A 12,759-nucleotide genomic window follows, 5' to 3' on the forward strand; every position below is an offset into this window, starting at 1 on the left:
AAATCATTTGGGTGAATAAGTAATTCACAATTAAATCTACTGGTCTAAATAATGAATGAAGTAGAGACCTTATTATCACAAGGTCTAAACTATTTAAGAATGCTATAGGTCACATACTGCTGTGTAGTCTCCTATAAACAAGAATTCAACCTCTCTGAGAGCAGAACTGCAAAATTACAGTGGAGCCACCCAGTGGAACTCTGAAATTATGATGGGCATCTGCTTTCATGAAGGTTTTATGTTTCAAGCCTTGTTCATGGCTCTACAGTGATTCAGAGTACAAAAACACTTCTTCAGCCTATGTCTCAGGCACATTAGAATGTGGTCTCTTTTCTGTCACTACTGTTCCACTAAAGCAGGACTTTTAGCATTTTCAGTGCCCTTCTTGGCATTTTTTTGTAGTTTTCTTTGTTGTTCTCTTTTTTGACATTTTTGTAGTTCCTGACAGTTATTGTCTCTTTGTCCATGACACTCTCTCCTCTAGGCATTCGTTACAAAATACTCTTTCCATTTTTTGCTCTGATCTTCTGTATTGTAACAAGCCAGAGTATAATAGTGTTCACAGAGTGAATACCCAGCTGCCCTAACACCATTTATTAAATAGTTCATTTTTTACTCCACTGCTTCAAAAGCTCTTTATCATACGCTAGAAATCTGCCAATAAATAGAACTATTTGTAATTTAATTGTTCTTTCCGGATATATCTATTTCTTCTCTACTTGGAATTATTATAACTTTGTTATGAGCTGTGGATTTTGATAGAACACGATTCCCCTCTTGGCTGCTGCCCTCCTCCTCCTCCTCTTCCTCCTCCTCCTCTCTTCCTTCTTTTTAAAGAGGTGGGGTTTTGCTGTGTTGCCCAGTCTGACCTTCAACTCCTGGTTCAAGGGATTCTGCCTTAACCTCCCAAGTAACTGACACTGCATGTGTGGGGACATTATGCCCGGCTTTTGGCTTTTTTTGTCAAAAGTTCTTGCCTCTATGTTGTTCATCTGTTCCAGATGAACTTTATAAATGATTTGTCAAATTTTGATGAAAAATCTATTGGTCATGATAGAAATTAAAATGAAACATTAGACTAATTTGTAGAATAATAACTTTGTTATGATAACTTATGAGGATATTCTACTTATCCAGATCCTGCATAAGTAGGGATCTTTCAGCAACATTTTATGGTTTTCTTCATGTGTTCATATAGGGCGTATGGTTATTTTATCCTAGGTACTTTATAGTTTTTTTCTAAAACAAACTGTTATGAAAGGGATTGTTTTTTTTATGCATTTTCTAAGTTTGTTGGTTTCTAGGAAGGTTACTGATTTTTGAATATTCATCTTGAATTTAGTCATCTATTCTTCTAGTTTTTTTTTTTTTGGGGGGGGTTTTCTGGATATATGTCATATGTGCAAATAGCAACGGGTTAATAGCCTGTTTTCTTTCTTGTCTGTTCTCTCAAAACAATTTATCCCAGAATAATTCTGACATTCCTGGGATAAGTCTTACTTGGTCACATTTTATTCTTTTAATATATAATTTTAATTCATTAATATTTTACTTAAGCTTTTTCTATCTATATTAATAAGTGATTTTGGTCTATGGTTGATGAATTGTATGTGCATGTGTGCTCATGTGAATTCACACACCCTAGTTTTGGTTTCAGTGTATTGCTAATCTCATAAAATGGACTCTAGAAGAGTTGGAATTAAAAAAAATTTAAAGTCACAAAAATTATTTTAATGATAAATGGAACTCATATATGTCACAGTTTGAGTGCAGATGAAAATACTTGGCCAACTATAAAAAAATTCTATTATTATTCTCCAGAGTTACTATTTCTTCTTTGGTTAATTTTTGTAATTCTCTGTTTTCCCAGAAATTCATCATTTCCATTTAAAGTTGGAATTATTTTTAGCTGATTTAAAATTGTGTGTAGTCTTTTCATATAATTTTAAGTATGTGTTGGTGGCTATATCACCTTGTTAATTTCTAAAATTGTGATATTTCCTTTTATCTGATGGTTAGAGTTGCCGAAAACTCAATGAATTTTATTTACCTTTCTGGATTCATAGTTTATATTTTGTTGTTTTAAATGCATTTCAAACTAAATGTCTGCTTTATACTTTATCTGTACCTTGAATGTATCTGTTTTCATGACATATTTTCATTGTTATACATCTCTTAAGAAGACTTGAGATTTTAGTTTTATTTTCTATTTAACCAGAGAGTTATTAGAAAGAGTAGTTTATCTGTATTTATCTAGGTGAATCATTTTTCCTCTAGATTTTTGTTATATTTTGGTTTTGTGTTTTGGACAGATAATGTAACCTGTAGGTTGTATAATTTTTTGTGAAACTATTGAAGTATAATCTGTGGCCTAATATTTATCATGCTACAAAATATTTATTTTGTTTGTGACAAAGGTTTATATGTATCTGTTAATCAAATTTCTTAAATTATTTTTACACTTACCTAGTATTCTAAAAATATGTTTCATAATTTATTTACTCATTCTCCTAGTGATGGATTTTGTTTGTTTACAGTTTCTTTTTAACAGCATAAAAGACTTGCTGTGAATACTCTTCTTTGGTTAAAAAGAAGGTCTTTCTCTAGGATAGATTCCTAGAATGAACACACACACACACACACACACACACACACACACATACACGGAATAATTCTATACATTCCCACATTTAATTTTATATGTAATAAGGACTAATACAAACCACTAATAATGTGTCCTCAATTTGTTTATGTCACTGTAATTTGGGATTTTGGTATGTTAGTCAAATTCACTATGAATTGACCATATGCCAAAATACCATATCATCAAATTGGTTTTGCTTTGCTCTCCATCCTCTTCCCCCAGGTCCAATTTCTGTTAGTTTATTCTAGGATTTTAGATGTAAGTAATTGTTACTAATTTGTAAATTTTTAAAAAAATAAGTATTCTCTTTCAAGATTTATATTTGACATTTTCAAGGATTTGTGACCACATTAGTATTGTTTTGACTTTTTGTTTAACCCATTTCTTGCTTAACACCAGATCTTTTATCATAAATTCTCCATTTCTACTCCTTATTTTGATTCATTTCTTGGTGGTTTGAATTATTTCTTTAATTTATTTTTTAGAAAGAATGTGTGCTCTTGCATATATTTTCCTGTTGCTTTTGCATATGAATGACACTCTGTAGATATTTAATTATTGTTTATTACTTTAATAAAGATTCTTTCTACTCTATACTCCTCTTTCAAGTCCTTCTTTCCTGAGAAAGTAATTCTTTATTATCTTAAAAGTTATAAAATTTTTTTTCAGGTAAAATTTATAAGCACTCTCAGCAACCTTTGATTACATATGAAAAATATGATGTAACAGACTATCCTAAGAACATAGGAGGATCCCGATCTTCACTCCTTTTGAAGGTTCATGGTGAGATACTTGTGTGGAATTATTGCTTTATGGAATAAACTTACTGATGAATAAATGGTGGCAGGCATAATTTAGCAAATTTCCAAAAATATTTTGTTTAAACATTTTTAGTAGATTATTATCGATCTTAGTATTTGCTAATTTTGATTAAAAAATGGAAAATAAAGCTAATCCTTTGATTTTTAACCCCAACTACACATTAAAATCAGCCATAGAATTTTTTAAGACATTTTGTCATTTTTTAAAAAGTATCCTACTTGCTTCTAAGTGCAGCCAGGGTTGAGTATTACTGAGTTAATTAATTTAACTTTTATGAGATCATAATTTTTGGCATTTATTAAGATTAATGCTAATGAAAGCATGGTCTGCAGGTTTTGTTTGGTTATAACAGTAGTTTGGCTTCACAAGTGCCGCTTTATTGATGACGAACTGGTCAATGTCCGAGCTTTTGATGATGTATAGGTTACTCATATAGTGAATAGGCTCCATGCTCTTGAGTGAGGAATAACACCAGGGGAAAGGAGCAGTGGGCTGGACACCAAGCTCTCTTATGCTCTGCTTCTAGAATGGAGGTTGTTTCCTTTTGAAAAGTAGCCTAGCTTATTGTTGCAAAGATGGGGTTTTAAAATAGGAAAATTATATAGTGTAAGCATACTTTAATAACACATTACTGTTTGGGAGAATTTCCTTCTTTGGCATATTCTCTTTATATGCTTCAGTGTATCTACAAATGTCACAACAATTAAGCTTGAAAATAACATCATAGTCCTTAATTTGATTCTACTCATGTTTTCCTTTTTGTTGAACAGTAATTGGATTTGGAAATCAGGTGCCTATTTGTTTTGCATGGTTTTGAGGATGAGATGTGAGAAGATTCTGAAATAACTGTAGACAGGCATAGTGTTAATGGTTAAGAACAAAGTTGCTGAAGCCAGCTTGGGTTAGAATCCTGATTTTGTGCACTTGAGCATGCTATTTAATTTCTCTGTACCTTAGTTATTTTCACATCCAGAAAAAAACTGGAATAATGATTACAAATATCTCATAGGATTTTTATGAGAATCATTTTGATTAGTATGTGTAAAGCACTTAGAGTTCTGGGCACATAGTAGGGCCACAGCGTGGGTTAGCTATTAAAAGTAGCAATGGTAGTAAGTGGTGAGGCATAGACTCTTTTTAGGTCATGTGTACATCAACTCAATGTGTTTTGCTGACTGTTTATACTTTCTGAGCATTTGGATTGGTTATTTAAGAAACATTGTATTTTTCTCACCTGTAGGTGCATTAATGTTTATGGCATGGATGACTACTGTTAGCATAGGTGTTCTGATTGCCCGGTTCTTCAGATCTGTTTGGTCAAAAGCCTTCTTCCTTGGCGAAGCAGCTTGGTTTCAGGTCGGTGAGGAAAAAAGTACTTAATGTAATTTCCATATTATTTGAGCATTACAACATGAGGAGCGTGTGTGTTTTGTTCTTTTTTCAATTACAGCTATTTTGTGGGCTTAGGAGCCTTTTTTTCCCTTTGTTTTCCTAACCAAGTGAGATCAGACAAGATGCTTGATGATCAAAATACAGACAACCTTGTGGAGAACAGCCTGGATTGTTTGTCCCTTTGTAACCTAGCCATTGGGACCCAGGTGACTTTATACCTCCATTTGTGGAGGCAGATGCTGGAAGAGTAGTCACATACTGTCTGAGTAAAGTCAAGGGAAACTGGAGACAGAAGAAAGAAATAGTAGTATTTACTGCATGTCAGAGCAAGGATCTGTCTTTGCTTTATGGGCAAATGTTGGTCTATCCCTGACTCATCAACAGGATCCTTGTTTCCTGTGTGAGTGGAAAGAGAGACTGGCGGTATTTCTTTCATGCTTCCTTCCCTTGGGATGTGGAGGTAGTGTTCCACATAAGCAGGAGTCAGTAAGTACCCTTCACAACAAAGCAAAACAACCTTGTCTTTCATGGGTCAGGGTCTACAGATTAGCACAAATAGTGGAAGATCAGTGAGTGTGTTTTGAGTTAGAATGTACATGTCTGCTTGTAGAAAAAAAACACTGTTAATGGAATAGTTTTGACTAGGGTATCCTTTATATTCATGTAAATTTGTTGCTTGGAAAGCTTCCCTTGTCTAACCTCATTCCTCACTACTGGTTGGCAGGGCTGTTTTATCTGTCTCCCTGACAGAGAGCCTGTCTGCTGTCTGCCTGCCTCTGGTTTTGTGGTTGTGCTATTTCTCACTTGTATTTACCTGTTCGCCCTCTGTTTTCCTCCAGTCTGCTCATGTGGATGTTCCCAACTAGAAGAGTCTTTCTCATTATTAAATCAAATTCTTCACTATCTTTTAAAGTAGATTTTATGTGTGTGCGTGTGTGTGTGCACATGCACATGTGTTTTATAATGATATATATGGGTGCATAAAAGGTGAGCATATATCTACTTTCCCTGGAATAGTTTTGATTCACACCAGTTATCCATAATTCATTAATAGTGCTTATTTTCACTCTTAACATCCTCTTGAGTTGTATAGTGAATCATACATTTCATATATTTTTTATGAAGCTACTCACTTATATCCCAAACTCGTCAGGAGGTAGTCTTTTCTGTTTGCTTACTGCCTCATGGCACCTGGTCTAGCACTGTGCTCTGTGATGGAGTTTAATAAATGTCTTTGGGAGGAAATGAAGGACTTGGCATGGAAGTGTGCTCCATGTGTGAAATATCCATTCTTGGTATTTTGTGTGGATGAAGTCTTAGTAAATTCTTTTGAATGCTGAGAATGGCAGCTTAGAATTTTCTTTCTGATTTAATGGTATATTAAAGTTTTATTCTCACTGACCATAAGCTGTGCTTAGATGTCAGTCAGGTGCAAGCTTTCCATGAATCCTACCTGTGATCCATTTGCATCATCACACTGACTCCTTCTCTTTCATGATTAGCTGTCTCCTTCTCACTTTGTCTTCTCACCTTGCAGGTGCATCGGATGCTCATGCTCACTACATCTGTGCTCACCTGCATTGCTTTCATTATGCCTTTTGTATACAGAGGAGGCTGGAGTTGGGTGAGTATATCTTAAACAGGAGTTTTTACATAAATCCATTTTGATACCAAAGCAGATTTCTGTTTTGTTTGCAAATGATGGATAAAAAAAACATTCTTGTGCATCCTTCTTTCTTTCCTTTTTGGGTCATCTGATAACTCACATGGCTGGGGGTTAGATGGAGTGAGGATGTCAGCACAGAGTACATGGTAATGAAATGTATTTTTAGGCTTCATCAGATGTACACATATAGCTTAAGTGAGTTTTTCATTATATAGTGGTGAAAATTCAAAGTGTGATGTTTATGGAACAGAAACAATGTAAATGGTTTTCTGAGATTATGATTAATACCAAGCTACATAAGTTACATTAGTGCTATGTGACCAGCTATCCTAAGTGCTTTGCTTGTGTTTTCAAATTTAAATGCCAGATGACTTAGGCGTTATCAAATAATGTCATATTACAAATGTAGAAACTAAGGCTTATTTCTAAAGGTTTAACTGCAGCTCAGACCTCTGCCTTGGCTCACAAATCTATTTTAAATAGAGCTCACGGCCCCCCTGGCATGTTTAGGACATCTCAAAACTTAACGTGGCCAGAATGGGTTTCTTAATCTTTTCTCCCCTTCCTGCTCCACCTGCTCCATTCCCACGTTAGCTGTTAGAGTTCCATCTTTAGACCAAACCTTGGAACTATTCTTAAGTGTGCTTTCCTGCATATCTCATATCAAATCCATCAGGAGACCCTATTAGCTGTATACTTCAAATATATCCATAAAGCAATACTTACCACCACCATCCTTGACACTACTCTGTGAATTTGAGCCACCACCATCGCTTGCCTGGACTTTGACAGTAGCCACCAAATTATCTTGTCACTTCAACCCTTGCTTATGTACAGTCTGCTTTTCTCAAAGAAGGCAGAGTGATTTTTTTAAAAAATATAAACCAGATCATGGCATTCCTGTGCCCTGAACTGGTTTCTCTAATGTTTCTCAATTGCGCTGCATCAAAGCCTAGATCCTTCCAGTGACCTCCTTGGCTTGACTCACAAGTATTCTCCTCCTCTCCACTGGCCTCCTTGTTGGCTGGTAGACAGATCAGGCATGCTTTGTAAAGTCTCGTTTTATAATCTTTGCAAAGATTCTTCCTTAGCTTTCCTCACACCCTTACCTTCTTCAAGTCTTTGCTCAAATAATAGCTTCTCAGAGATCTTTGTCCTCCATTTTTTTTTCATAATATTCTTTATATAATTTCATATAATTTACTTATTTATTAGGCTTTTGCCTTATGGGCCTCTGTACATGCTAGTATGCAAGCTCTGTGAGAGCTGAAATATTTACTGATCTATCCCTGGTTTATCCCAGACATCCAGAGCAAATTCTGGTACATAGTAGTACTGGGTATATATTTAGTAAATAAATGAATAGGCTTATTGAGAATAGTGACATGCCTGAATTCAGAACCTGTGCTTCCATTGTACTCTTCCAGTTTTAAGACAGAATTTGATATCACAATTTAGCATTTCAGAGTTTGGGTGGTGCTGCAGGGAAGTGGTCATAGATAGTACTAGAATACCTCCCTTCTGCCTTTTAGATAGTTTATGCATCAGTCAATCTGTTTTTTTTTTAAAGTAATGAAGACTGTCTAATATGAATTGAGACATCAGAACCCTATTTTATGAGGTATTTGGAACAGTGTGTTTTAGTCAGCTTTTCCACCACTGTGACCTAAAGACCTGACAAGAACAACAGAGAGGAGGAAAAGTTTATTTGAGGCTCACAGTTTCACAGGTCACAGTCTGTCTCAATCTGCAGATGGCCAACTCCATTCCTCAGGACCTGAGGTGAGGCAGAACCACCTCAGAGCAGAAGTGTGTAGTGGAGGAAAACAGCTGAGAACATCACACCAGGAAGTGTGGGGTGGGGGGAGGGCAGGGAGAGAGAGAGAGAGAGCGAGAGAGAGAGAGAGAGAATGCACTAGAGCTCCTCACACCACAGACAAAATATAAAGCCCAAAGTCACGTCCCCAGTTACCCACCTCCAACACATCCTATCTGCCTACAGTTACCACCCAGTTCATCCATATCAGCAGATTAATACACTGCTCAGGTTAAGACTGTCATAACCCAATCATTTCACTCTAAATTTTCTTGCATTATCTCAGTTTTTTGGGGACACCTCATATCTAAACCGTAACTAAGGGTAACATTTGTTTTACGATTTTGTAGTTTACAGTTTCACATTTTATGAATAGGACAGTACAGTTGTTCTTTGGTATCCAGAGGGAATTAGTTTCAGGACTCCTTGGGGGTACCAAAATCTATACATGCTCAAGTCTCTTATATAAAATACATATAACCTACAGACCTCATCCTGTATGTCTTAAATCATCTCTAGATTACTCATAATACCTAATACAGTATAAATGCCATGTAGATACTTGTGTTGTTTAGGGAATAATAGGAAAAAAGTCTGTACATATTTAGTGCAGAGGCAGTTATTTCCTCAAATATTTTCTATTGGTGGTTGTTTGACTACAAATGTGGAACCCACAGATACTGAAGGCTGACTATGTAAAGATTAAGGGCTCTATTCTTTAGCCAGATTATTGGGGTTCAAATCCTGACATCATCACGTATCCCCTCGGACACCTTTGGGCAGATTACTTAACTTCTCTACCCCTCAGTTTACTCATCTGTGAAGTGGGGATGGCATAGTATCCACCCTGTTTTTCTGTGTGAACTGGGAGTTGATTAACTGAAAACATTTGGATATTCTCCAGCACATTCTAAGTCCATATAAAATTTTTGTTGTTGCGACTGTTATTTCTTAAAGGCTCTTTAACCTCCACAATTGTAGTTATACCTTTATTGTGTATAATGAGTCCATGGTCCAAATGTGTTTTTATCATTGTTCTTTGTCAGCCCTTAGGTCACCTATTTACAAAGACTCTAGTCTAGTTTAGATACCACATAGGTTAACTTTTCCTGGTCACAGCTCTATTGCCCATTGGAGCACAGGAGTCAGTGACCATAGACCATAGCATCCTTCGAACTAAATATGTCACAGGGTGGAGCATCTTCTCAGCCCTTCTCTCAAGTGTTTTATTTGAAGTTGTTGTTCAGAGTGGTCTAATCCAACTACCTGCTGTTTGGAGGTGCACACAATATCAATAAGGGAGGAACATCATAGAAACTGTAGAGATTCGATTTGATGTTTTCATCAAGTTAAACCATTCTGAACAGGGAAGATAAGCTTTTCATATAGCAGCAAACCTGGTTTTCATTTATTCAATAGACATTTATTGAGTGACTAAGACTCTACTAAGCTCCAGAGTTATAGAACCTGCAGCCTAGGGAAACACAGAGTTCTACACAAATCATTACAATGCATTGGGATGGTAGCTCTTGACTTGTGGATACCAACTAGTCCTAACCAGGCTTCAAATGGCTGTCCTGGTATTGGTGGTCAACTGACATCCTGATGAGGGGAAGGCAGGATTCTGAACATGGATTCCATGACCTCTGTTTATGTCCTGTGTGTTCTTGAACACAATCCTTGATATCTCTGAGCCTTAGCTCCCCACCTGTATAATTGAGATGTTAAGGATGAACTGTCAAGCACTGTAGTGAGTGTCAGTGATAATGTATGAAAAGTACATGTCTGGTACACAGTATACACACTCCTCATGACCTTTTATATCATCTTTATCATCAGCATTATTGAATGTTTAAAGCCATGGAAAAATACTGAGTATACACTTGTATTTATTATTTTTAACCTGAGGATTTAAACTGATAAGAGATTGGGACTATAAAAATGTCATAACTTTGTCCAGCATGCAGGTTACCACCCGTATCTTGGTTGTATAGTGATGGCGTTAGCAGTTCTTCAGCCTCTTCTGGCAGCCTTCAGGCCACCTTTGCATGATCCAAGGTACTGTTAGCTTCTATACACAAGTGCTCTTACTGTGGATATTTTAGTTGGCAAACAAATTCCTTTTTGAGTGGAAACATTTTTCATCTTATAAAATCTAGTGATAAATTTTATTTACTTTGAAAGACTTTAAAATGTATTTCAGACATCTAATTCTCAGGCCATAAGTGAAATTATATGCTTTTTATTCTCTTGGGAATTAATTGTCATTCTGTCCCTTCTAAGAATATGAACTGGTTCTTTATTTTGGCAGAAGGCAAATGTTTAACTGGACTCATTGGAGTGTGGGAACAGCTGCTAGAATAATAGCAGGTAAGTAATTGTGATGCCACTTATCCATATATAATTGCTGGCTGTGTATATTGTGAGTTGTAATTTGACTTAAAAGATTTTTAGATGCATTAGTAATTGGAGTAATTGGTTGTTGAGGAGAAATAAGCCTTAAACATTGAAATCCAGAAAGTAATTTCAAGAGGTAACAATTTAAGTCATTATTTTAGTTTAAAGTTTTAAAAGTGACTTTAAAACTCTCCTTTTAACACTTTCTTTTTCTTTTTTATAGTGTTTGCCTTTGCCAGTTAGATAAGCTATGCTGACAGGCAAACATTTGAGCAGTTCAAGTCAAGGGTCATTTGTGAGTTGGGTTGGTGGGGGACTGTTGATCCAAGCCCTCCATCTCCCAGTCAGTTCCATAGGTTGGTACCTCCCAGGGGAGGTGGTTTTCAGAAGGCAGGTGTGGTTACCCAATACATTTTGATGCCTTATATAGCAGACCCCTGTGCAGACACCTCCTCCCTTACCTTTTCTGTGGTCTACGGGATTCAATCTGGAAGAGGGAGTACAGTTGGCAATGGTTTCCATACTTTTCTTCCTTCCTGCAAAACTTTCTGTAAAGTTTGAATACCTCTTTCTAGAAATTGGCAGCTCATAATTATAATTTTTTATCTTGCTTGTGTAGTCTTACAGTTAAAAAAAGACTGAATCAACTATTTGATCTTCAACATTTATCTTACTCCTTTCACAAATTTTAGTACATTTTAGTTGATACAGTGCCCACACACAATTTTGTCTTTTGGTGGGGACCGTGATTGAATATAACTTTTTTTTTTTTCTTTTACACTTAGTGGTAGCAATGTTCTTAGGAATGGACTTACCAGGATTGAATCTTCCCAGTCCACAGAAAACCTATGCAATGATTGGATTTGTAACCTGGCACATCGGGACTGAGATTGTTCTGGAGATACATGCTTACCGACTCTCTCGAAAAGGTAACGTCTTCTAAAAGCTGTGTTGTGTAGAATCACTTTTATACAAACTATTGGAATTTAATTAGCTTCTCTGTACTAAATGCTTGACTATTTACCTCTAACAGCTTCTACTGATAATTCAGTCAGTGGTAGCAGTTATGGAAATATTATGCCTTTGTGGCTTTATTTTTGTATATATACATTGGTATTTGAATTTGTGAGTAAAATATAAAGGGAAGATTTTAGATTTTAAGGAAGAAGTCTTCTTCATAACTACTTTCACTGTGCATGTCGATCTGACCTGGAACCCACACCCTTGAGAACTTGGAGTGCTTGGAGTTGAGGAAACTCTGAGAGGAAGGAAGAAGACCCCCAGAGTCGACGCAGGGTAGAGCTGCAGACAGATTTTATCTACTTGATAAACTTACTACGTGCTGTGGCTCAGGTTGCCATGTGCATAAATATGTAGTAGGGTAGGACCTACTTTGCTCCTACTCTCAGTGGAAAGGTCTGCTTGGTCTTAGCGCTAGGGAGGGTCAAGATGCCTATAACCACTGTAGGCTAAGTGTCCTCTCTTACTTTCAGGCCCCCAAATAAGTGATCTCTAAAAACAAAAACTCTTTGTTGTCCAGAGTACATGTCATGAATCTAGAAACCTAGGTAGCTTTTAGGAGTCAAATAGTGTCTCTCTCCTGCCACTTTTGGCTTTTGACAGAGTACACGGGATTTCTGATGACCCTCTAAATTATGGCTTGTTGTTTAAAATACATATGTTCTTAAATTTTGGATTGTTATGTTGATTAGCTCAATTTATCCACTCCACAATATATACCCATATTAAAACCTCATGGGGTACTCCATAAATATATATACAATTTTAATTTGTTAATTAAAAAAGTAAAATTAGAATGACTTAGCTTTTTAAGCTTTTGGTGTGTTGTTTATTGACTAGAAGAAGAGAGTTTATTTTAAGTCCTTTGTTAGCTGTGTGCTGTAGTCAGTGTGGCCCAATTTCTGAGAGCCATAAAAGTTCAGGAAGTTAGCAAGATTTCATAACTTGAAACTGAAGAACTTACACCCTAGAAATTGGTGCACACAAAGAATTTGAGTTTTG

The 12,759-nt window shown here is 36.1% G+C and overlaps 1 protein-coding gene across 6 annotated transcripts in view; it reads left to right on the forward strand.

Moving 5' to 3' along the window:
* The window catches only part of Frrs1 (ferric chelate reductase 1), an 86,513-nt gene that overhangs the window by 61,473 nt on the left and 12,281 nt on the right, over positions 1–12,759 (forward strand). For all 6 annotated transcript variants that reach the window (XM_047567187.1, XM_047567171.1, XM_047567177.1 and 3 more), the window contains exons 9-14: positions 3,314–3,427; positions 4,707–4,822; positions 6,396–6,482; positions 10,301–10,398; positions 10,652–10,710; positions 11,523–11,666. In XM_047567187.1, coding sequence (XP_047423143.1) covers positions 3,314–3,427; positions 4,707–4,822; positions 6,396–6,482; positions 10,301–10,398; positions 10,652–10,710; positions 11,523–11,666 — 618 coding nt within the window. The remainder of the gene's footprint in view (positions 1–3,313; positions 3,428–4,706; positions 4,823–6,395; positions 6,483–10,300; positions 10,399–10,651; positions 10,711–11,522; positions 11,667–12,759) is intronic.

This window comes from Sciurus carolinensis, chromosome 1, assembly GCF_902686445.1.
Source record: "Sciurus carolinensis chromosome 1, mSciCar1.2, whole genome shotgun sequence".
Taxonomy (NCBI): domain Eukaryota; kingdom Metazoa; phylum Chordata; class Mammalia; order Rodentia; family Sciuridae; genus Sciurus; species Sciurus carolinensis.